Genomic DNA, 26,902 nt, shown 5'->3' with positions numbered 1-26,902 from the left:
AATTACCAAGTATAAGCCAAGTCTATAATGTAGTTTGGTCTATCGCGATTGATATGTATTAGTTTGCATGTTGCTTTTTAGGTAACGATTGAATGGCTTCAAAATAATAGTTTTATGTCAGCAGGTTAATTTGGCTTTTATGTGATTATACTCTTGAAATTCTAGAGTTCTTGCCTCCTATTTTTAACATCTTTTAAACGTGGTTTTCTTTGATGTTTCTTTGATATTCTTTAGTGGAAAATTTAACCAATAAGAGTTTTCCTCCTTGTTCCCTTATGAAATTGAGTTATTTGAAAAGTCTTTGGCTTTTAAAAATTTTTTTCAACCCCTTGCTCTCTAACTGTGTGAAAATGACTTGGACAATTGTCATAGCATATTGAAAAATTTTTTTCAACCCCTTGCTCTCTAACTGTGTGAAAATGACTTGGACAATTGTCATAGCATAGCCATACACGTTCAGGAGTGTATGGCTCAGTTCTTTGCTGCATTATTTGTTTCTTTTTCTCATTCCCAACAGATTGATACTAAGTGTGACTTGAAGGTACCCAGTGCTCTTGCTACAATGCTCTTGCTACACTTTAAACAAGGTCAATTGATGAAGACCATTGATTTTTATCATTCATATGGTGCTTAGTAGATGGTCAGTATAGGACTGGTAGGCACCTTCCCTGCCCCTACACCTTGTTTTAAAGTAAACTTAGCATGTGCAATTTCTAGATTAATGAAACAGTTAAATTGAGAGTGTATTAGTTTTCTGTAAATGGGATTTTTCTTAACCTGGGAATTTTCAGGCTTGTATCGTAAGGGTTTGGATGAGGGTAAGCTCAAGAGTCTGAGTACCTGGTGTCAAAGCCAGATTCCACTACAGCGTGTGACACAGCCTCCCTGTGGTCAGAGTGTGGGAGGTGCTCCTGGAGGGTGAGAGTTGCTGCTGTTACAATTGCTGTCTCTGCGACGGGGAGTTTGTATTCACAAAATATGATGTTCTTGTGACATAGATGAATTAGACTGTCAAATTGAAATAAAATGAGTGGGGATTAAACTCTGGGGAGCTACAGATGTGAGAATAAGCTAGAATTGATGATATGTTTTTGTTTTTGGATTAGTTAGCTTCTGATGCATACCGAAGAGAGCTGTTAGGTAGGTGAGTGCTATCAGTGTTAATGGGCAACTTTTGGGTAAATCTGTGAATCTCCATATAACTGAACACCACTTGACTTTCTTGCTTCACCCACTCAGTGGTGTAACTTTGTGATTCCCCCTTCCTCCGTCCTATCTCCCCAAACTTAATATAAACATATCAGTTTGATACCAGAAAAATCAAATTTATTTTGTGAGAGATATACTTCCTATCTACCCTTATGGACACGTTCTTAGAAGCAAGAGCCCCCTGTTCTCGGAACCCCTTGCTGACTTTTCCCTTGATAATTTCCCCAACAAGTGGTGTCATCTATGGGAAATCCCAGTGCTTTCTAGAATTCTTATATGTATACTTAAATAATGAGCTTCAATCTTAGGTCCTTTTAAATTTCTTTTGGGCTTACACAAGGTCAGGACACATAAACACTTAACTGGGGCTGGTAGCATTAGAGATCACCAGTAAAATGCCATTCCCAAGTTGTTTCCAAAAAAGAAATAGAATAGACATGGAATCATCAGATGCAAATATTTGACTTGGAGATGGGCCAGTTATGCACTCTGTGAGCCCCACCCGGGCAACTCCCCCTATTTTGCTTCTAGTTGGCCAACACAAGTATGTTGCCCTCAAGTGACTTGAAGATTAAGATTTAACAGTAGAGGGGGATCCAAAGAACTAGAGATGGGAGTTGTGGAATCAGTTAAGTGTTGAGAATTCCATCTTTTTCTTCCATCCCATAGGGTGGCCCCATTATTGGATTTTTATCACTGGAATCCAGGTTTTCAGGGAAGCACGGTAATTTTTGTAGTGATACTGAATGTGTTTGCAGGAGAAAAAGTGCCACAACTCTGCAAATGCACAGACTTTAAGATAATCCTTCTGGGGCCTATAAAGTAGAGGATAAAGCTTGATTATATTGCATTTATAGAGTTTTCTTAGGGTAGTGGTCTTGGTGGCTATTGGAGGTAGGTAATGTTTATAGGATGCTTTTAACTGTTTTGATTTGGGGGACTGTGGATCTTGTGTTTGAAACTATTATTCTTGTCCTTTCCTTTGCCCTCACTCTCAGCTCAGATTTGTAGGGATGTGTGTGATCAAAGAAATAACTATGTGTTTGATTAGTTAACATAGTGTCTTAACTGAGATGATAATGGCTAGTATTTTGCTAAAAAGGGGTTAGCAGTCAAACTTGGGTAATATATGACTTTTTCAAAAGGAAAAATTCTTGTAAACTAATGTGGATGAAATCATTTTTATTACTAATCTGTTCATTATATACAAAGTAAACTAGATGTGGACTTCTTCTAAAACTAAAATTTACAAAATAAATACATAACCACAAAACAAGTATAAGTCAAAAATTTTAAATCTTCAAAAATGTTTAGGTTGTCTGTATTGTTTAATAGTAGAAAGATACTTTTGCTTATTTTATATTTCACTTGCCTATTTGATTTGGTTCCTTTGATTCTAAGCATGATTAATATTCTTCTTCTTTTTAAATAATGAGCTTGCTTTTAACTACCAGCCCAGTATGTTGCAGACAGTCACTTCGGAAGTGCACTTGTATGTATAGTACTGGGAACTTTATTTTTATTTTTTGTTTCTTTTAGTACTGGGAACTTTAAAACCCATTGAATGAACTGTTTGAGTGTATTAATACTTACTGTTGCTGAACCAGAGTAATATGGGATCTTTGTAATACGTGTGTTTGCAAAGTTGTATAAGGCTCTTTGCTATGTCACATGCTTTTCAAATTTGTCACACTTATGCTTCCATGGGCTAGGAGATCATTCACATCTGCTTTTCTTCTTACCGATTCCAAAACTTTCTTTGTACTCTGTATTCTCTAACATCACTTGACCTTCCCATGTCGTAGACATGATCCAAAAACACAAATGCCAGTTGGGCATTGATACCTTGTGTCCTGTCTTCATTGTCTGGCAGATGATCCCCTGGTAAGCTTACAGTAATGAAGATGCAGGAGCTCAGAAACGGTGAAATTTATTAAAAAAAAAGAAAAGAAAAGAAAATAATTTTCATGCCTCCAACAACCCATCTGCAGATTAAAATGGAAAAAGAGCTAAAACCTGGTAGGTTTGAGAATCCCTCCAGAATGAGAAGTGGCTATGGATTCACACTGAAGTCAGTGGACATAAAAACAGATTTATACTCAAAGGTCTCTATTTAGGAAAATAAAAGGGATAGGCTTGGGCCTGGGATTGCCGTGGGTTCAAATGCTATCCCTGCCATTTATTAGCTGTAGAATCGTGGGCAGGCTATCAGAGCTTTTTTCTTTACTATTCCTTCCATCATAAACGGTAAAATGGAAACAGCACCTATCTTTAGGATTGTTGTGAGGATCAGTAAAATACATGTAAAATCTTTCACCTATAAACTTAACAAATGGTGGTTGTTTTTACTCTTTGGAATAATTTGTCTCGTAAGACAGGTGTTTGATAAGATGTACAAATAGATATATTTCCACACAAATTCTTCCCTGCCTAGTGGAGGCAAGAGGCAAGGGTGGGGTGGAGTATCAGACTTGGCAAGATTTTTCATGCTGCTGCATGTAGAGTCCCTCCCCCTTAAATCATTTCCAAGAGACCCACCATTACTCCAGGAATGGATCATTGCTCTCTGGTGCTAGGGCATTAAGGTGACAGAGCTACTGACTGAAACATTTGAATCTTTCCCTGGTAACTCTGATTTAAATACTTGTATAATCTTTTAAAAACCTAATTTTAGGGGCGCCTGGGTGGCTCCGTTGGTTAAGCGTCTGCCTTTGGCTCAGGTTATGATACTGGGATGTTGGGATCAAGCCCAATGTCCGGCTCCCTGCTCACAGGAAGCCTGCTTCTCCCTCTCCTCCTTGGTCATGCTCCCTCTTGTGCTCACACACTCTCTCAAATAAATAAATAGAATCTTAAAAAAACAAACAAACAATAAAATCCTAATTTTATAAATACTTAAAAGGTGGACTTATTTGTACAAATAAATTAGCAAATTGATTTTGTCTGATACCGACAGGGAGTGACTAATCCACCTCATGTGTATGTATAAATTAGTATTGTGGCATTTGGCTTAAAAAATGTGCTTGTTTTCCCTAGAGATTTATTTACCACATTCAGGACATTAAAAACAGTGTTACCAATAGATGGGATAGATTGACTCGATAGTTTTAAAGACATTTATAAAACTACTTGTGGTTTGACCCAGTTAACTTGGCCAATACTCTGAGTATATTTGAAATTCCTCCTTGAGAGTTATCTTCCTAAATTTAATAGAGGCTTTATGTGGTAGGATTTTGTTTACATGATATTGGCCTTACAAAAATCCATATCACATTGCAGGAAAGATGACTATGTACAATAAAAACCCTGATATTTTAGTCTGTAATGCCAATCTCTGTCATAAATGTATGAAGAGTCAGTCTGTTGTTTTAGCTACAAAATTTTTATAACAATCCTAAAAGCAGAGACTTCCATTTACCCACTGGTGGTCCTATGCCTTTAGAACTTTCAAGATCATGACAAATGCTTTGCAGACTCTACTGGGTCATTTGTGTTTGTGAGCAAATTAATGCTTTGGTGTTCTATGTAGTATCCCTTTTCTGTTCAGATAGATTTATTTATTATTTATTTATTTATTTGTTTGTTTATTTATTTATAGATTTTATTTATTTATTCATGAGAGACACACAGAGGCAGAGACACAGGCAGAGGGAGAAGCAGGCTCCATGCAGGGAGGCCTATGCGGGACTCGATCCCAGGACCCCGGGATCACACCCCGAGCGGAAGGCAGATGCTCAACCACTGAGCCATCCAGGTGCCCCTCCCTTCACATTTAAAGGACTTTTTGATAACATCTGTTTTTTTTTTTTTTTTAAACATCTGTTATTTAAACTCTTCTTTTTTGCCTGTGGCTCTTCTGTAATGCTGCATCATGCACTTTGTTAGTCATTTGGCTTAAGGACGTCTTAAATTATACAGCACATAACTATTAGTCATTGATTTAAAAAATTGACATAATAAGACATCACTAAATTTGGGTGTTCGCTTCCATCCCAGACCAGATAGTAAACAGGTCAGAGAGCGCTAGTTGCTGATTCTCTGAAACTGCTGCTTGGTAACGTGAGACCATTCTCAGATGATCTCTTTTGGTTTACTACAGTGTTTTTAAGCGTAGTACATTAGTCGTTTGCGAAATAACTTTGTAATTCCCAGGAGGATTGCTGGGTTTCTCTCAGTGTGCGTCTATTCCTTTATCAACACTTATTAAGCGCTCATTTTGTGCAGGAAACTTCCAGGTGTTGGGTCTACAGTGGTGAACAAAATAGACATGGTTCGTTCCCTCCACGGAACTGACAAACACTGAGTTGGTTGGTTAATCCAGGCCTGGTGGGAATTTTTTACATTTCTGTGACCGGTGAATATCCAGGCTCGTTCTTTTTCCCACAGTATGGAGAGTCAGGTGAAATCAGATTCTGCACTTTCTAAGGGCTCCTCCTTGGCTATAAGTTTTGCCCAGGGGAGATCAGGCTAAAATGAAAATCCACTCCATCCCCAAGGAAGGAAAGGAGGTTTTTTAAAGCATGAGGTTTTCAGAGTGGTGAGTGCAGAGAGAGGCATGGGAACTTTTTTTAGTTGAGTGTAGGGCTGGCTGTGTCCATTTTCCTGCCTCTGAAATACCAGTTTTCCAGCAAAGTCGAAAAGTTTGGCATAAGTTGGAGGGGAATGTTACTAAGGAGGAGTAGGGATGGCACTCGGGGACCAGTTGGGTATCATCGTTCAGTGGCAGAAACCCGTCAATACCAAGAATATTAAAAATGCTGCTTTAGGGACATTTATTGGTCACATTCAGGATAAAAAGCTAAGGGATGTCTGTATTTAATGGTCCTTTAGGGGGCGCATGTTTTAGCCTACTTTGAAACCAAATGTTGGTATTGAGCTTTTATAATACGTATGTGTAATATATAACATATATTAATATGTAATTATAATGCCTAATTATATAATCGTGTGTAATATGATACACAAGAACATGTAATATATGCATGTATAATATATATGTATCCAAATGTATAATGTGTAATATATATAATAATAATAGATATACTGATTTAAGACAATGAAAACTTAGGTCTATTGATTAGTTGTTTCTCAACATTGATCTTCAAGGCCGCATATTATATTTGAAGATTTTATATTTGGAGTAAAATGAACAACCAGCCAAAAGACATGCAGTCATTGCTTCCAAAAGCCAAATTTATTCTGAAATGGTGCTTTGCCTACTTTTCCATTCTATTCTAATGAGACAGTGATAGTAGATGGCAGTTTCCATTTTTTTTTTAAGATTTTATTTATTTATTTGTGAGAGACACAGAGAGAGGCAGAGACACAGGCAGAGGGAGAAGCAGGCTCCCTGCGGGGAGCCCGATGTGGGACTTGATCCCAGGATCCCGGGATCACAACCTGAGCTGAAGGCAGACGCTCAACCACTGAACTACCCAGTCATCCCAGTTTTCAATTTTTTTAAAAAAGTATTCTTACTTGGCAAATTGTTGGCAAGCTTACATGGGACATACAGGTGTTTTGTTTTATTTTTCAGTATTCCTGGTTATTGACATGCAGATGTTTGGGAACCGCTGCTGTAGATTAAATCTAGCAAACTGTCTGTATGCAGTTGTTCACACTGGGATATGGCTCCTCTGCAGTTTGTCCTGCTAGCTGTGTGTCCATATGTGAGATTTATGCCCCCATGTTGATGATGCATCATTATCAAGAAGGGTTCTCTTCCTTGCCACAGCCTGTGTTGGCTTTTTCTCCTCCTCCGCCAACAGAAATGGTAATGCCTCACTTAGTGTTAAGTGCACCTTCATTGTTCCATGTACTGAGGTCAGGAGGCAAGAACCTCAAGTCTCTCTATATAAAGGCTGCTTTTTAGATGTTTTATTAGTACTGCTGTTGGTTATTTTAATTAGTAGTATGTTTTATGTGCGCCCTGAGGCTGTTCAAGCAAAGAATGTAATTCAAATAAACAAAATAATATCTGATGTTTTGGAACACCCACACCTGCCATCTGGGCCTTTCCTCTTAAGGCACACTCATGTTGGCCAGGAAGCTAGGAAGAGAAAAAACGGAGATGATTATGTAGAGTTATGAAATGTCTTAAACGTAAATTCTTGGAAAGCTTGATAACCAAGTTTTTTAGATTGGTAATGCCATTTTCTTCATAAGCAGCGGTTCTTTTCTTGAAGATAAATACAGAATTTTCATGAGAAGACCCATCTTTTCCATTGTTCTGCATGTTCCTAATGTCTTTTACATGTGTTTCTAACAGTGTTTTGGGGGTTCTGTGAGTACCTGATACATAATTTGGCTGTAAAATGGTAGATGATGCTTTCTCAATGCAAGAAAGTTTGCTAGGTAATTTCTCCAGTGTTTTTTTTTTTTTTTTTTTTAACTTGGATATAAAGCAGAGGGGCCACCTCTCCCAAATTTTTACAATGAAATCATAAACTAGTTTCTGACTTATTTTTTCTTTTCAACTTGGCTTTTTTTTTTTTTTTTTTGAGTTAACACAAATACTCTCTTTTCTGTTTGCAAACTGAAGTGAACTGCATGCTTTTGACTTAATTTTTAGAACTGAAATTGTGTTGATTTTGGATACATTTGCTGGATTTTCCTGCCATTCCCTCTTTCAATTAAGTACAGTCCTTTTTGGAGTTTGCCAAAGATGAGGCAAAACTTGTGTAAGAGGTGCACCTGAGCTTTTAAGTCTTGGTTTTTTTTTTTCACTTAAACACAGCAGTTGTAAAATATTTGTCATAAAGCTGGAAAAAATTATGGAGTTTTTTGCCTCCCTTAGAGACAGAGCCTAAGCTACACTAAATGAATAAATGTTCTATCTGACTGACATTCTCTAGGAAAAATAAATATATCCATTTAGACTACTAACTTATTTTTTAAAAATATATTTAGCATATATTTGATTATTAAAATAGATTTAAACATTTATAATATCTTAAGAAATATTTTTAAAATGAGGGCTCCTGTCACCTTTTAAAACTTTATTATGCCTCAAAAATAGTTTTAAGTGCTATTGTTTATATATAATCTAAGAGTTAAAGATGTCAGAGACTTAGGAAATGAGATCGTGGTGTCTCTATTGTCTTATTCTACTTCATCACCACCACCACCACCCCGTTCTTTCTTTCCCCTAGCTACCTTGAATATAAGTACATAATATATTTGCTTTGTGTAAATGAATGAGAAACTGCTTTTTTGTATTTTTATGCTGCAAATTCCAACTGTACTCACAATCTGGCTTAGAAAATGGGTCTAATGAAGAGATTTTAGAATATTAAGCTAAGGATAAAACCCAGAGCACTCTTCAAATTCCAGGACCCACATTAATTATGTCATTATGTAAAGAATGAAGCTGTAATGTTCCCGTAAATCTCACCAAACAAAACACAACAAAACAAAACAAGACAAAAACATCCTCATGTTCATAGAAGCCAATGACGACAAGTCTTTACAAGAAGAGTCCGGCTACCAGGGTATGTAGATGTTTCAACATACAGAGTGTATTCTGTAGATGTAAGGTGTGACTAGTGTTGTATATGTAGGAAACATGGAGTATCGTGTAATATAAAAAATTTTAAATGTGCCAGAACTTACATATCTAAGTCAGAATCTGTAAGCTGTGTATGCAATCTCACACTGCTGTTACTGTGCCAAGAAATGTGGAGTCCTTTTGGAATTATCCTTACTGGTTATAGCACTGTAAGAAAATTCTTGGTGTTCTTAATTTGTTGGGAAATAGCCATTAATGAATACATTGGTTGATAACGTTGGAGTTAGGATACTGTAGTGTTTGTGGGGGTGCCTGGGAGGCTCAGTCAGTTAAGTGTCTGCCTGTGGCTCAGGTCATGATCCCAGGGTCCTGTGATCAAGTCCTGTGTTGGGCTTCCTTCTCAATGGGGAGTCTGCTTCCACCCTCCCTCCACCCACTGGTGTGCACACACACACACTCTCTCCCAAATAAATAAATAAATAAATAAATAAATAAATAAATAAATAAATACAATCTTTTTAAAAAAAAGACACTGGTGTTAAAAATCAGTTGTAATCCTAACATAATAAAAATGATTTTTTATGCCTGGTTTATCCATGACACTGAACATAATTAACAAAGGATTTTCAGAGAAGTTTTGCACAGGGGAATTATCAATGGAGTAAGTTTCTGTGTCTTCCAAGCTTGGCCAGTCTGCTACTGTGGTTTCGTGTGTGTGTGTGTCTCTTATGTGTCAGTGTGTCCTTGAATGGTCTTTTGACCATCCTTTTATTGTTGCCTAAGGTAATGCCAAAATGCAGCCACTGTTGTTTGCTACATACACACGCAGCGTAGCAGAGTTGTTCCAGCAAGCTTTGCTTTATTTCTTTCTGGTAGACAGGCTGGACCTCATGCCAAAGCTGCTACTTTGACTCTCCCAATGGATTAAAGATGACCTGCTATATTGTGCTGTGTTTGCAAAGATATTGGGATTTTAATTGATTTTCCTATTTTCTAGTTCATCAGGGCATTGATCTTGATTATTTCTTTAACTGCGGAGCAAAGTTTTCTGGGGTGCAAGTTTTCTTCATACAGGCCAGTGTGTATTTTTACAAATCTATAGACTTAACAGTCCATTTGAGGTGATTAGGTACTGACTACATAGTAATCTGTGATTGACTTGTATGCCAATTTATGAATGTGCTTGAAGAGTCCCATTATCAGTGCACAGCCACTCTTCCATGGCACTATGACAGCTTTGATGAAGCTGTGCCTGACCTAATTCCCATAACCAGCTGAACAAAGCAGGGCGCCTAAGAAATCTAGACTCCTTTTATTATTTTATGCAGCCATGGTTAAAGGTGGATGAAGTCCTTGGAAACCAATGTTACTATGTTCCAGGAAACTTCTAGCTCAGCAGGTAACATAATATAAAAGTCATCATAAAGGAGGTCCAGTGCTTAGCTAACATTGATGCAAGTTTATTTGCAGCACAGATATTTTTCTTAGGTTTCTAATTTTTTCTTATTTTGCGTTTTTCCTAAATGTTTGGCTGTATACATTAGAATACATTTCATGGAAATGAGTTTCTCCTTGAGGTTTTATTTCCTTGTTATTAAAATGAAATCTAAACCAAACCCCAGGAGGGGGAGTCTTTTGGAACAGCCAGGGAAAATTTTGTTTCATTTGGTAAGGTCTCAGCAATGAGCTGGACATAATAACAACTATATTAAATTTATTACCTAACACTTATCTATAGCCCCTTTTCAAATGTTGTTCATATTCCTCCTCAACCTTCATCAAAAAAAAGTTGGCCAAATGTCTGTCTGGATCTTTAGAAGATCACTGTATTCAAGTTTAACTAGTTCTTAGCAAACTTAAAAATTTTTGCTCTTAGCTAGCTTTTGTTTTTTCAGTTACCATAACTCTGTTATTTTTTTCCCCCTGTGAAGCCAATCCCAGTGGCAACCTTGAAAATCTCCAGAGTGTTGATTTGTGGCAAATGTTGACTCTTTGGTGCCTGCAGAGTAGTCCTCTTGAAACTTGCTGTATTTTGTCTTTTTAATAATCTCTCCCGAGTCACTTTGTAGAATTTTGCTCTTTGTCCGCAGCTATGTTTTAAAATATCCCTAATGCGCCTGTACGCCTCACGGTGGATGCCAGAATCATCTTATCTCCACGATTTTTGGTTTCCTGTGTTCTAGAAGCAGGATGAAATAGTGGCTTTGAAAGCCAGCGGAACAGGAACACTTGACTTTTTTTTTTTTTTCTTAAACACGCAAATATCGTGAATAGAAACAAACTCGGCACTTAGACCCCTTCGCATTTGGTGTGTAATTAGGACCACACTGACTCCTATTGCAGCTGGCAGCTCTTCACTGTGGCCTTTTTCTGCTGGTGACCTTTGATCCCAGTGACCTTTCCTGGGGTTAGTCCTAGGCCCTTTTCATTGTGTTGGAGCCGAAGTGGCTCATGTGGAGTTGATTATTTCTTTGCTCATTTGGCCTTTTTGGTGCCATAACTCCACGTCACTTCCATTTTATTCCTCTACTTTTGACGGTCCACAGTGAAAGGAAATGCTTTTGCAGGCAGCAGGATAAGTCTGTATGCTTGGCTGACTCGATTGAGCCTGGGGAGGGGGGGTGGTAACCGGGGGGAGGGTTGTGAGGTCTGTAGGTGTCAACAGTTTTTAAGGAGTCGATCTGAATGATTGTGCAATCATTATGTGCTCATCAAATGGACACTCCGTAAGGAGAGAGCTACCACGAGTTGCTGATGTGGATCTGGCTGCTTAATGTCCTACAGCTCTACATTTAGAAGATTTATATGTTCCTCCTACAGCCTCCGAGCTACTTGGCAGGTCAGAGCATGCATCACTGTCAACTGCACATGCCTGCTTTAAGGGATTCTTTCATTTCTCAAAGAAGGAGAATAACCCCCGCAGATTAACGTGCTATTAGATGGTATATTTGTTGCAACTGGACTCATGATAGCACTTTGCTGCTTTTCCTCACCCTCTTGCCCCTACCCACTCCTCTGGTAGAGTCCCTGAAAGACGTGTGGCAGCTGTTACTCTCATTTTTTGAGGCCCATGTGTACAGCGTGAGGACTGTTGTGGATCAAAGCCTTGAGTGATCACGAAGGAGTCAACAGTTAAGGAATGTGTCCGATTACCCTAAACTGGGTGTTAGGTACACAGCTGCTGAATTCCTGAATTCTCCATCTGGAACCCATGATGCACTATGTATTGGCTAGTTGAATTTATATATTTTTTTAAAAAAGGTAGATGGGTATGAAATTCAGTGACATTTTGAAACTCATTTTTAAGAAAGCTGAGTGTTCGTCCCTAGTTCATCCCCTTTTCCTTCTTTGTTTTGAAAGTTTTAAATAATGGTATTGATAGTGTGGATTATTTTAAGTGAGGAATTGCAATTGCTAGGCCTTCCTACGTGGCGGATTTCTTTAGGCTTCTCCCCTCTTCAAAAGAGAGCAACACTTTCATCTGTCATTGTCCCCTCAAGATCTCTTCCCCTCAAATCTCTGAAGCACTACAGGTTTCTTTCTATTTGCCTCCTCGATCTCTTTCTTAAAGTTCCACTTATGGCCAACTCAACTCATTTTCTCTACACCTTAAGGGCCACACTCTCCATCCCCTGCCACCATCAAAACAATGACAAGAAGCCATGGAAAACCCTGCTGCTCCTGTGTGTTCCCTGTATCTAGCGAGCCCACGTCATACACTCACTTGTCCAAGGAGACATCTGGACAGCAGCCTTGTTCCTCTATTGAAGGTGAAAGCAGTGGGGGAACGGAAGTGGACGGTGATATATTCCAAAGGTGTCTTAAGGGATCATTTCTTTCCTGGTCCAGATCATTCAGTATCCAAGTCCTATCCATGCCACCTTATAATACCATCTGGCAATATGTCCATGTCTTTTTTTTTTTTAATCTTTTAAATCTATCCCCTGCTAGTTCTCTGCTATAGGCTCCGATCTTCATTCTCCAGGGCCTTCTAACCTCTATTCCTCCTCTCAGCCATGCTCCACATGGCAGCGTCAGTGATTTTTCAAAGGCACAAGTCAGATCTTGTCCTTTGCCTGCTTAAAAGCCATTAATATTCCCCTTTCAGGATAAAAGCCAAATACCCGGACCTGGTTCATATTATCCTGTACGCTGTGGCTTCTGCTCACCTATGCTACCTTCCTCCCCACCCCTTATTTCCTCCTCATACTCTGCTCTGCAGCCGTACATCCTTGCTGTTTTTAATTCTCCACACATACAGCTCCTCTCTTTGGAGCATCACTTCCCCTTGCTTTTTCTACCTCCCTTCCTCCCTCCTGTCCCCCAGACTCATCCATTCAGATTCACCTGATCATTGTTTCCATGAGAAGTCTTCTTAAAACTTCTAAGTCCAGGTAGAGTGACCCTTCTGTGGTACACCTGGGTGGCTCAGCGGTTGAGCATCTGCCTTTGGCTCAGGTCGTGATCCCGGGGTCCTGGGATCGAGTTCTGCATCAGGCTCCCCACAGGGAGCCTGCCTCTCCCTCTGCCTATGTCTCTGCTTCTCTCTGTGTCTCTCATGAATAAATAAATAAAATCTTAAAAAAAAAAAGTGACCCTTCTGTGTTTCCTATAGCACTTTGCTTTATTTTGTGGCTCACCTATCCCCTCTCCCTTAACCACTTGAATTCCCGAGAACCTTTATTTCCTAAAAGCATTGCCTCTTAGTGAAAACTGTTTCTGTCAATTCTGATGGGAAAAAGTCATGATGTATTCCATCCTCATCCAAGATAGCCACAGTTTTCATAGAGAAACGAGTCAACTGAGCAATAAAAACAAATTTGTAAACAATTTGTATAGGTGATAAACAGTATTTTGAAGGAAAATACAGTATGGTGAAGTTGTGCTCATCCAAGAAGAGAAGACTTGAGGCTGGTGGCTGATGGAGGAGGGCCTAGAGGAAGTCTAGGTGAAGACTTGAGGGACAAGTCCTCCCTCCCAAGATGGTGAAGAGGCAGGAGATTGGCCTGCAGACAGCAGGTCTTTTTAAGGAGTGATCTGCATTCACATTTAACTTAAAAACAGACTGACCACACAGAAAAACACCTGATGGCAAAACAAAGGCTGAACACAGGAGTGCTCCCCAACTGGTAGAAAAGGTGCCCACAGTGCAGAGAGATTAGCGGAATGTGCTCCCTGTCCTCCCACTCACTTGGCACCTGTACACAGAGCACCGGGTTTGGGCTTCATCCAAATTCAGCGGGCCATTCCAGTTCTCCTAGATGAGGCTTTTTGGATAAAAACCATGGGGTCATGGAAACTGGTGGGTTTATCTTTGCCCAAAGCTGTAATATCAAAGTACGGCTTTTTCATTTCTGATTGAAAAAGTCATGATGCCAAATAAGAAGCCATCCAAAAAGTGGAATGACTGCAGGGACCCTTGTGGCGAGACGGTTAGTCATTCTGACAGGTGAGTCCATGTTTGGGTGGCTTCTCTGTCACTTCCCTCATCTGACCTCGAGCCCTAGGGAGGCAAATGTCCTGTCGGAGGCTGAGTTCCTAGCAGAGCCCAGCACATGTAAGATGGATTCCTGTTTTGAACTCTGAATATATTTCACAAATATATTGACCAAAGTCAAACTTTTATAGAAGATTTACAATTCGATGTGATTTAAGGTCAAGGTAGCTCAATGAGTTAAAAAAAAAAAAAGTGTATATTTGACTTCCCTAATAGAAATTGTGCTCAGTTAATCTTGATAGCACTTATTCAAAAATTTTTAAGTAGACATGTTTTATTTTTTCTTTTGTTTAGCTACTGCAGAAGACTCATTTTTTAAGGCAACAGGAGAAAAAGCAGGTTATGGAATAGATCATTTGAAAATAAAGGCCAATCTTTTGTTTCTAGAGAAAAATTACTGTATCATGCAGAATAAGATGGTGGTTTTTTTTCTTTTTCTTTCAAGATTATTTATTTATTTATTTATTTATTTATTTATTTATTTATTTATTTATTTATTTGAGAAAGAGCATGAGCAGGGGGAGAGGGAGAAGCAGACTCCCCACTGAGCAGGGAGCCTGATGTGGGGCCCGATCCCAGGGCCCCAAGATCATGACCCGAGCTGAAGGCAGACACTTAGCCGACTGAGCCACCTAGCTGCCCCGAATAAGATGGTTTTAGAAAAGGAAATTAAAGAATTTTCTCTTTTGAAAGCCTTGCATGGATCCCAAGTAGAGTTTTTATTCACAGATTAATCACAGTTATTCCCTAAAACTGAAAAGAAACTAGAAGAAAGTTTGATATAGGAGTCTAGGGAGGGGGATAATTCAGAGAGACGGCTTTAATCATCCTTAGGGAAGCAGAGGCATTGCTTCAAAAACAAAGGAATCAAATCTAGAAATTCAGGAAAGACTTTTCCCAAAGGATTATTCTGGCAGCATGTTGAAAAGAGGTTATAAAAGCATTAAGTTCATAACCTGAACAATAAGTTAAGTAAATGTTAGGGAAGTATTTCCTTTCTTATTCTAGAACCAGGCATACCTTTAGCTTGCTTTTGCCAACAGAAATGCTGCTAAGCCTGGGCTGGCATAAAAGTACAGTTTGTTATACAAGACAAATTGCCTTCTACATAGATGTGAAGGAGAGCTTAAAGGACGCCCTATGACTACACCAGTCACCTTCAGGAACAGCAGGCTAGGACTCCGGGAGCAGCACTCATCCCATGCAAAAGTGGGGAGCCCTCCAATGATTTTTTTTGGAGGAAAGAGTCCCTCAATTTATAGGTTTAGTGGGGTACTACGTGTAGCTGTTCTGGTTTGGGTTTGGGTTTTTTGTACCCTCTAGAGTCTTTGTTTCCAGAGAGATTGTACTACCAGGTGTTTTCTTGGGAGCATCTTCTCACTTAAATCAGCCACTCAGAACTGCAGTGAAAAGAATAGAATTATGTTGTCCATTAACTTCCTCGGAAGATACGAAGGGGATAGAAGAACTTCCTCATGCTCATGTTAATTTCTTCTGAGACCAGTTGGGTTGGATAAGTCTCAGGAGTTCTGATTTTCACATAGGGAATTGATCACGTCTTTGCTAACATCCAATAGGAAGACAAGAACAACCCAATTTAAGATCCAGTGCCTGGAGTTATTACCTGTGGTAGTTTAGGGAAGTAGAGGTGTTTAAATGCTTTATGGGCAAGAAAAGCAGTAAGGGAAGGGAGAATAAAGTTTTGAAATGAATGATAATTTACTATTTTGAATGCTAGCAAATACTGGCAAAAAAGCGTTGTCAGCAGTTTTTGTATACAAATTCATTTTTGGAGAAATGCATGTTCTAAATTAAAATCACCCAGTATAACAACAGTGACCCTGCATCCTTCTTTACAATAAATTTTGGATAAAAAGCAGAGATTTTTGTGTCTGTGTGTTTTTTGTAATTGGAAGTTTAGATTAACAAGTGTTGATAAATGTCCGCATTGTCCATTCCTTTTACTTTTTTTTGCAGTTCTCTCTTTCTCTCTCTCTCCCCTTTTTTTTTTTTTAAGATTTATTTATTAGAGAGAGGGAGTATGCATGTTGGGGTTGGGGAAGGGACAGAGGGACATGGAGAGAGAATCTTAAGCAGACTCTGTGCTGAGCATGGAGCCTGACACAGGGCTCAATCTCAGGACCCCGAGACCATAACCTGAGCCCAAACCAAGAGTCAGACTCAACTGACAGCCACCCAGGTGCACCTTGTTGTAGTTAATTTTATGTAAATTTATTTATTTTTAAATATTTTATCTATTCATGAGAGACAGAGAGGCAGAGACACAGGCAGAGGGAGAAGCCAATTCCTTGGAAGGAGCCCGATGTGGACTCGATCCCTGGACCCCAGGATCACTCCCTGAGCCAAAGGCATATGCTCAACCACCGAGCCACCCAGGCATCCCCATTTTTTATGTAAATTTAAATTATTGTTTTATAAAGTCCCTAATATATTAGACAGGAAATATTACTCTGTGTCTTATCAAATATTTTAATTAATTGCTCAAACACATGTTTTACATCTATGTTTTGCTCACCACAATAAAAGGATGTAGACCATTCTCTGGTGACTGGGAGTCTACCCCCCCACTATGCTGATGGAAGCAATTGGGGATAAGGTTGTACATTATTGCCTTTTATGGGGAAAGCTACTTGACAGTATGTATGTTAAGAGTATTAAAAATGTTTGTACTGGGCGCCTGGGTGGCTCAGTTGGTTAAGCATCTGACTCTTGATTTTGGCTCAGGTCGTGATCTCAGGGTCATGAGATCAGACCCCGTGTTGGCCTCTGCTCAGCAGGGAGTCTGCTTCTCTCTCTCTCCCTCTGTCCTTGTCCCCCAACCTGTGCACGTGCTTTCTCTCTCTCTGTCTCTCCCTCTAAAACAAACAAAATATTAAAAAAAAATTATACTCCTTGACTCAGTAATTCCACTTTAAAAAATCTATCCTGGGGCAGCCCGGGTGGCTCAGCGGTTTAGCACACCTTTAGCCCAAGGCCTGATCCTGGAGACCCGGGATCGAGTCCCACGTCAGGCTCCCTGCATGGAGCCTGCTTCTTCCTCTGCCTGTGTCTCTGCCTCTCTCTCTGTGTCTCTCATGAATAAATAAATTAAAAAAAGATAGTCATAACAGCATTATCTGTAATAGCAAGACAAATACACATGTATACACACACATAAAGAAATGTAGCTTAATTATCCAAAAGGAGGTGGCTAAGTAAAGTATATCTATTCAGTAAAGTATCTGTATCATTATATAACAGCTGTTATAAATTGTGTTTATGAATTATTTAATGAGTAAATGATTATTAGATAAAAAATGAATAAAGCAGGATTTAAAACTATATTAGCATGTATGTTATAATATCAGTTCTGTATGTATACATATACGAAAAGGATTAGGAGGAAATGCATCAAAACCTTGATGTGCTATGTTTAGATGGTAAAATTGTGTTTACTTGCTTTTGTTCTGTGCTGAAATCTGTAGAGTTTATCAATGAATATTTGTAGAAACTTTCTGTTAGCAATTTCTACTTGTAAAGGTAACATATTCATTGTAGAATGTGTGAAGAAAACTTTGAATATTTTGTTTAAATTATCATCTGGCATGTTAACCACAATTGGGTGCTTTAAAATTTTTTTTAAATGAGAAAAACACTGAAGTTTAAAATGTGACATTGTAATTTAAATCAGAATTCTATTCCATCTGATATAATTTAAATCAGAATTCTGTTTTTAATTTTTCCATGAGAATATTTGAATGTTGCATATGCTAGAACAGAGGTCAGATAGCCTTTGGCAAGTGATATGCCAAAAACGATGTGTGGTGGAGTGGGCTGTTGTGATCCTACCATGCTGCCCACTGTTTCCAGATCAGAAGAGAGGATAAGAGGATGATGGAATAACAATAATAACAATTTCTGTGCAGACGAAACTAAGGCTGTTGTCTCCCTTACCAAGGTAAATTTCTGTAGGTAAGAAAAGTAAGAAAAGAAACATACATGTTAAGGCCACTGGCCTGTTGGTACAAAGATGGTAGGAGCCTTGTTCAGGTGTGGCCAAGCAAACAAAATTGTTCATTTGCTATAGCAATGCAGGGGAAATACTCAAATATTTACATTATATGTAAATGTAAATATATATAGTTGTTTTCCAATGACTTCTTAGTTCAATAACAATAACACTAGTATTAAGTCTCCTTTTTTTTTTTGGACAAAGATAGTACTTTTGGAAATGACAGCATTAAACAATTTTCCATCAGTGCTAATGGATATGTCCTTCTTTATACATCATCTCACCTGCCTTGTGGTCAGCAATGTTTATTTGTGAGATTGGACCTAGGTTACTGTTTGTGGCTGTTGAATGTAATTTCAAGCTCCCTGGCTCCTCTTGCAGTAGCATCCAGGTCCTTGTTCTTGTTATCACAGTTCTTTAACAAACCCAGCAGGCTCTCCTTGGGTAAATATAAACCAAGTCAACAAGTATTTATGTTATGGTCGTAAGTTCTTTCCAACCTCCAGAATCAACTGACAGCATGTTGCAAGTAACCTCATAGAAAGATAGAATTCATAAAGGATGGTCCTGTGGGATCATTTAGGTAGCAATAATGAGCTGTGAAGTTTTAAAGGACAGCTGTAAAGTTACTCAGCAGATCATGTGCTAGGGTTAAAGTTGACTCTGGTATTTGTTTCACTGCTTTTTGATAAATAAATAGTCGAGGAAAGATTTGGCAAAAGGAAGAGCGCCCCTCCTTGTCCTCATTCTCTGAGGACAGCGGCTCCTGTTAACAAATTATTTCAATGTTTACTTTGCCTTGACTGCTTACCAGTGGTGTGTCAGTCCTTGCCCTTGAACCAAAGGGGAATTCAAATAAACCAAAAAAGATTTTCACACAGCTGGCCTCTTCCGCCAGTGAGTGGTACCAAAATATCCTCTCCCACTTTTTAAAAGAGGTCAGCAAGAAAAAAAACTTAAAAGGCAGCCTGTGATTTGATGATCTGTGATCTAGATAAACTTGAGTTTGCAACTCAGATTTTGGAGTGCATGGCATAGAGAAGGGAGCAGATCCCGGGAGACGTTATTTGATTTAATAGAAGCCATACTTAAGGTGCCTTGCTTTGTATTTCTACCCAATTTTATCAATGGTTAGAATTAACCTTTGCGTAAGTGAATATGAACATAAAATTCCCATTTCTAAAATGTCATTAATGTTGCTCTTTCGGTACATTTTGTTGTATTCCGTAGTCAGGGATTCTGTGGCCAGCCCTGGCCAAGTAGGAATGTGGGGCAGAATTTGCAGACGTAGTAACCAATCTTTGGGTCTCTAGCCTAGCAGGGTGCCTGGCATATGGTAGGCACTTATTATATTTTTGCTGATTTTAAAAAGCATGAAATATATATATATATATATGAAACAAATGAATAAAAAATATAGCTAGAATACACTGAAATCACACGAGATGACAGTTCTCATTAAATACTACCCTTTAAGGTACTTCTGGGAATTGCATTATATTAAGGTATTCCTTTCATTAAAAAAAAAAACAAAAAACACCAAAAAACATTTATTTAGTGCCTGTTTTCGGTTAGGTATTAGCACTTACAATGTTAAATATGAGCTTGTTTTGCCTTTAAGGAGGGCATAGTTATGTAATCAGATAAATTGTAGAACAGAGTGATGAGTGCAGTGGTAGATATGTGTCCAAGGCGTAGAGGCAGCATAGAGGAGAAATGGACTGTATCTGGAGGGTGGCATGGACATTGTTAATTTTAGTAATTTTATTTATTGTGTTTATTGTCCATCATTCCCACTAGAATGTAAGGGGTACATTTTTGCCTGTTACTTATTCATATGTATATATATATATATATATATATATATTATATATATATAATATATATTATATATATATAATTTAAAAAGTAATTACTTATTTAAAAAATAATTATTTATTATTTACTTATTTAAAAAAATAACTTGTCAAAGAGAGAGCAAGTGAGCAAGTGTGCACAAGCAGGGGGAGGGGGAGAGGGAAAGGGAGAAACGTTCTCCGCGGAGCAGGGAGCCCAACATGGGGCTCGATCCTAGGACCCTGGAATCGTGACCTGAGCTGAAGGCAGGTGTTTACCCAACTGAGCCACCCAGGCATCCCCTATTTATATATTTTTAAATTGTTCTCTCCTTAGCTTCTAGAATAGTACCTGGCATGTAATAATCATTCCATAAGTATTTGTTGCGCGGATAAATGATTTTTGATAGCTATTGCTAAATTCCCTCCAAAAAGAATTTACCGATTGTATTTCCACCAACAGTGGGTGATAGCCATTTTTACCCACAGCCTTACCAGTGCTGGGTTTTGTGAAACTTTTTTTTTAGCTTTCCCTAAATGTGCCCTACTGTCTTCACATTAAAAAAACACACACACAAAAAGAAACCTTCTTGACTGCTGTGTGTCTCCAGCAATTTTCCCTATTTTTCTGTTGCCCTTTGATAGCAGGGTCCTAGAAGGAATTTTCTGTGCTTTCTTCATTTCCCTCCTTCCATTCTGTCCTGAACCCACCATCCGATACTCCACCATCAAAACCACTCCTGTCGGTATCACCTGCGCCCCATATGCCTTCCTGATGGTGTCTCACCGTACTCTACTTGTCAGCAGTGTTTGCAATAGTTGTTCCTTTTCTCCTTCTAGAAATAATTTTCCATTTTTCTCCTCGGACACAGCGTTCTCCTGGAGTTCTTATTTCATTGGCTCCTTTTTCTTAGTCTCCATTAGTCTCCATTGACTTCTCTATTTGGTCTCTAAAGGTTGTGGTATCTCAAGGCTCCTCTCCTCTGTCATCCTTTCTTGAGAGCTCACCCCGTGCCAGGCCTTTCATAGGTCTGATGTCTGTATTTCTGACATCTGTATTTCCAGCTCTGACTTCTCCACACCCCTGTATGCGGCTGTTGACTTGACCATCGTACTCGGGTGCCTCATGGTAGCTCAGACCTACCTTTCCAGACTGGCTGACTAGCCTCTTCAATCCGTCTCCCTCCTTCCAGTCTCCCCCCATTTTAGTAAACAGAGCTATCATGGATTCTGTTTCACCAGAAACTAAGTATTATCCTTGACACATCTTTCCATCATACTCTAGAGCCAAGTCTTCAGGAATTCTGTTGGTTGCACCTTGGGATACATTCTGAGTCCAGCTACTCCTCACCACCTCCGCAGTTGACTCACTGGTCTGACCCACCATGTGCTCATCTCTCTCCTGAGTGGTTACATTACCTCCTGCTTGGTCTCCCTCTTCCCTTCCTACCACAGTTTCGTCTGGTCTCACCACAGTGGTCTTTGGGTCTACAAAAAGCACTGACATGGTGTCTGGCACCTGCTAAGCACCATGTAAATGTTTGTTGTTTTTGTTACCATTTCTATTTTGGGACCATAAAGGGTGTGTGTGTGCATTTTGAGGATGGTGAGTTTCAGATGCTTGTAAAATGTACAAACAAATGCACTAATGGCCGCTGAATGTGTTCACTTGAAATGATTGATCCTGTATAATTGGAGGTGTCTTAGTGCCTTGGAAAGATGAACAAAACTTCCAATGTTAACTTAGGGTCTAGAGATCAGTTTGTGAATTGGGGAGATACAGATCATCTGGTGCCTTGTATTTGCCGCACTCTGTCTAGAGCTTCCAAAATCGATGGCAGCCATCATGCTCACAACTGTGATTATTCAGATACAAGGTTTTTAGCTCTTTTGTGGGATAAAGATCTTTAGATGATCTTTTCTTTCTTTTCCTGGATGTCTTTTAGTGAGCCAAAGCCCGGAAGTCTGTCCTGCCTGCTTCTGCAATCTGGCGCTATGCATCCAGATCCTCGGCCCTTACAGACACTGCTGTATGTTGTTACACTTACGGTTCTATGCCCTTCTGTGAATTCAGGTAAGAGCTGAAGAACGGTCGTGTTTGTTTGTTTGTTTGTTTTTTTAGGTTTTAAATTTTAATTCCAGTGTAGTTAACATACAGTGTTGTATGAATTTCAGGAGTATAATACAGCCATTCAGCAGTTCTATACACGACTCAGTGCTCAGCATCATTAAGTGTGCCCTTTAATCCCCAAGAATGGTCAGGTCTAAACTCAGTGAGGCTTTTCGTCTCCTTAATCCTATAAAAAACAAACTTGACCTTCAAATCTTCGCTGATAACAATGGTTTCCAAAGACATCTCTAAGATTTGTTTGACCCAGGCGCATGATTTAAAAACTGATTAATTCAGCAATTTCAGGATCTCTTGGTAGTGTTTCTGGGCACTGGCAGGCCTTCCCATCATTGTCCTTATAATTTATTCCTCTTGTTGCCTTAAAAACAAACATTGTCCTATCGTGCTCTTTCAACAAGAGGATATGTTCCAAATGTCTGGATTAGAAAATCATACCAGGAATAAAATGCTGACTACATACCACTGAAGAAATTTTAGAATCAGCATGTATTAGTATGCGGCATGGAGAGCACTTGGTTCAAATCCCAGATCTGCCACTTTCTCACATGACTTGTCTGAGTTTTTCTTCTCCTCTCTTACTGAAAAGCTTAAAAGTGTTTATTGTTCAATGTGTGTATAAGCCCAAGCCCAGTGTATGGCCTGCGTGCGTTTCTTTTAATTTTAGATTCATGTACAGATTTCTATGTAAGTATATAGAAATACGAGTGATATTTACTCATTAAGTTATGTTTATTATGTCTGTTAAGAATACTATATGACTGTATTGGATTTGTAAGCAAAAAAGCTGATTTGCTGGTTTTATTTCTGTTTTTGTTTTGCTGAACAACCACCTCAGGGGGTTAGTCAAGAGAGACACTTTCCTCAGACTTCTTTTTTTTTTTTTTTTAAGATTTTATTTATTTATTTATTCATGAGAGACACAGAGAGAGAGGCAGAGACACAGGCAGAGGGAGAAGCAGGCTCCCTGTGAGGAGCCTGGTGCAGAACTCAATCTCAGGTCCCTGGGATCACATCACAACCTGAGCTGAAAGCAGATGCTCAACCACTGAGCCATTCAAGTGCCTCTCAGTCTTCATTTCTGGTGAAATATCCTGGGAAAGTACAGTCAACGATTTATTGGCGAGTTTTTCCTTTGAAGTACTTTATTCCCCCAGATTAACAGTATCCTTGCCCGCCCCTCCGCCCCAACTCTTTGGATGTTGGGGGAGGGATCTGTTTTGATCCGTTAGTGTGAGAACCCACCCTCTCCTCCAAGTTGCTGAGGAAATGACATCACAAATGAAACTATTCTCAACACCAAATAAAACTATTAAAGTGGACACTCTACTTAGTCTTATATCCAAAAAAGGATAGACTCTGTATTTCAGCATGGCTTCCTAACGTTCGACTTCTTTCCCAAAAGTTGAATGTTATTTTATAGTAAAGGTAAGTAATAATGATCATAGCCATTACTCATAGAATAACTCACTCTTAAAATCAAATCCTTGGTGATGTAGGAGAGAAATCTTTTTATTTTGCAAGTTATCTTCACTTTTTCAGATTCTTAACTTGCATTTCTTAGAAGCTGTTTCATAAAAAGAGCTGTTTGCCATTTCTCACTTGGAGAATTGGTGTGTTGTCTGATTTCTACCTTAAGGTTTCTTTTTTTTTTTTAAGGTCTCTTTTTTTTAAAGTTTTTTTTTTTTTATTTACTTGAGAGAAAGTGAGCAAATGAGAGCATGAGCAGGGAGGAGGGGCAGAGGGAGAGGGAGAAGCAGACTCCCCGCTGAGCAGAGAGCCAGACATGAGGCTCCATCCCAGGACCTGGAGATCATGACCTGAGCCAAAGGCCCATGAGCCACCCAGGTGCCCGATTGTAAAGTTTCTCTTCTACCCTAATTGTTAAGTCCTAGGATAATGTGTTGCCCTTCTTTCTTTCCAAAACTGGGCATATAAAATATTCCTAGAACTTTTACAAGCATTAGGAATTGTAAGGTATGTTGAAATAAGAGCTTGCCTTTAGTTATATAGTTTCAGATGAAATGTATTCAACATACTCTTCTCTCTCTCTCCCTCATCTCCTTTCTTCCCTCCCCTCCGACCCCTTTGCACATGTGGAACGTTTCCTTGTAGACTTGGCACCTTATTTTATTTCTGAGCCACTATCCGCTGTCCAGAAACTTGGTGGACCTGTAGTACTACATTGTTCTGCTAAACCTGTGAGCGCTCACATCTCATGGTTGCATAATGGAAAAAGATTGGATAGAAACATGGAACAGATTAAGATTCATCAGGGGACTTTGACTATTCTGTCTCTTAATCCCTCCCTTTCGGGTTCCTACCAGTGCGTTGCCAACAATAGCATCGGTGCAATTGTGAGCAGCCCTGCAACAGTATCCACTGCTGGTGAGTTTAATTTTGTCCCTAATATCTATGCTTTTTTCCTAGAATTACTGTTAGTACTTGCATTTTTGAATAGAAGGAAGAATGTGGGCTCTGGAGTAAACACATACTCATTCCAGCCTTGACTCTTATATGTGTTTAACTTGGGGGAGATGTACTTGAACCTCTGTGAGCCTAGTCTCATGTTTTCACCTGTAAGAGAGGCGTGGAAATAACTTTTACATGGTTAGGACTGTTTTCTAATGCAAATTCTGAATTCCTTTTTGAGTATATAGAAGACCTTAACATCACCAGCAGCAAAAAAGCTGTTGCCTGCTTTGACATTCAGTAGTTTCGTGCAGTCCTTTATCTTTCATATCTAATTGTTTTATTTGTCTTGATTACTGAGTGATTTTAATTTATGTAATTGAAACCAGGCTAAGGAAGCAGGAAAAAAATAATTGACTGTAGAGAAAGGAATGTTGAGGATTGAACTTATGGAAAATCTGGAATGTGGTGGTTTTCTTAGTAGGTTTGAGCCATCTGCCTTTCAAATGGTGATGGCTTCCAGTAATGGAAAATGTCTTTGTAAGGGCACCCCTATTTACAGAACAAATCTGGATTCCCCAGGAGTCGTGAGTTTGTCATAACTGAGAAGAGTAAATGTTTTTGTAGAGCTGTGACCCATGGACAGCTCCAAGACACACACTGGAAGGCCAAATTCCTAGTGGCAGGCGGTTAAATGCTTTCAGCATTGGAGATAATAAAGAGCACTTCCATGCAGGCTCCATCTGTAGTTAACTTTTAAGTAGTGAGAGGAACTTTTTTTAATAAAGATTTTATTTATTTATTCATGAGAGACACACAGAGAGGCAGAGACACAGGCAGAGGGGGAGAAGCAGGCTCCCTAAGGGGAACCTGATGTGGGACTTGATCCCAGGACCCTGGGATCATGACTTGAGCCAAAGGCAGATGCTCAACCACTGAGCCACCCAGGTGCCCCAATAATGAGAGGAGTTGAGAGAGAAATGATATATTGCTTGGTTTCTTGATGTCCTAGGTTTCATGCCTATAAGCCACTTTATTGCAGTGGGAATAGCTACATGCAGAATGAAGATGCATAGGGAAAGTGCGTTTTGATGAGGGACTGGATTTGAAAAGGATTTATCCTGACAGAATGGGAAGGATGATGTTTTACAGTTCTCCCTGATGTTTTAAGAACAGCCTGCCTTTTTAAAAAATTAATTTATTTTTGTATATTTTTTTTATTGGAGTTCAATTTGCCAACATATAGTTTAACATCCAGTGCTCATCCCGTCAAGTGCCCCCCTCAGTACCCTTCACCAAGTCACCCCATCCCCCCACCCACCTCCCCTTCCACTACCCCTTGTTCATTTCCCAGAGTTAGGAATTTCTCATGTTCTGTCTCCCTCTCTGATATTTCCCACTCATTTTCTCTCCTTTCCCCTATAATCTCTTTCACTATTTTTTATATTCCCCGTATGAATGAAACCATATATAATGCTTGTCCTTCTCCGATTGACTTACTTCACTCAGCATAATACCCTTCAGTTCCATCCACCTTGAAGCAAATGATGGGTATTTGTTGTTTCTGATCAGCCTGCTTTTTTTTGCACTCTTCTGGAAGCATTGACTTCAGTGAAAAAGGGTGCCATGATGTAGCTCTAGCCCTCAACCAGGCACCCCTACTCCAACTACTTTTCTGAGATTGAAAAAGAATAATCACGCTACTCTGTGAACTGGATTAGCTGCCACAAACCGCCATGTTGCAGATGTGGCTTCTAGATTTTATATTTCCTTTGGGGGAAGAGAGTTCAAGTTTGCCTTTATTTATTTATCTACTTATCTACTTATTTATTTATTTTAGTTCTTGGTGATTTCGGTTCAGCAGCAAAGCATGTTGTTACAGCAGAAGAAAAAAGTACTGGTTTCATTGGCTGCAAGGTTCCAGATAGTGACCCCAAGGCCGAGGTGCGCTATAAAATCCGGGGAAAGTGGCTCAAACAGTCCACAGGTGAGACTTTTTACAGGAAGCCAAATGTCATTAACCTAGTATGGAGCTCTGTGTGCTAGGGACCGTGAATACCAAAAAAAAAAAAAAAAAATGCCTAAGATATATTGTCTCTACTCTCAGAAGTCAAGTGGAGACAAGCACAGATGGCTACACTGTAGATGTGATTACAGTCCCACATTTCCTCCGCTCAGGTCTCCACTCAGATAGACCTCCCTCATGGCCCCATCTAAAATGAAAGGCCCTGTTGCTCTCCATCCCCTTTACTTAACTTCCTTTTCAATTTTCATAGCATTGTGTTATGCACATTCTTGTTTG

At 39.2% G+C, this 26,902-nt stretch overlaps 1 protein-coding gene across 8 annotated transcripts in view; it reads left to right on the top strand.

Moving 5' to 3' along the window:
• CDON (cell adhesion associated, oncogene regulated) overlaps positions 1 to 26,902 on the top strand; it is a 99,260-nt gene that overhangs the window by 13,940 nt on the left and 58,418 nt on the right. For 7 of the 8 annotated variants that reach the window (XR_013377095.1, XR_013377092.1, XR_013377093.1 and 4 more), the window contains exons 2-4: positions 22,007 to 22,134; positions 24,304 to 24,576; positions 26,441 to 26,587. Coding sequence is in view for 4 of the 8 variants with exons in the window: in XM_077894106.1 (XP_077750232.1) it covers positions 22,056 to 22,134; positions 24,304 to 24,576; positions 26,441 to 26,587 (499 nt within the window). In the remaining 4 variants the exon portion in view is untranslated. Of the gene's footprint in view, positions 1 to 22,006; positions 22,135 to 23,479; positions 23,617 to 24,303; positions 24,577 to 26,440; positions 26,588 to 26,902 lie in introns of those variants that run through there. The other variant, XM_077894104.1, reaches the window with a different exon arrangement.

Source organism: Canis aureus, chromosome 3, assembly GCF_053574225.1.
Source record: "Canis aureus isolate CA01 chromosome 3, VMU_Caureus_v.1.0, whole genome shotgun sequence".
NCBI lineage: Eukaryota > Metazoa > Chordata > Mammalia > Carnivora > Canidae > Canis > Canis aureus.
This window is presented reverse-complemented; position numbering and strand designations above follow the sequence as displayed.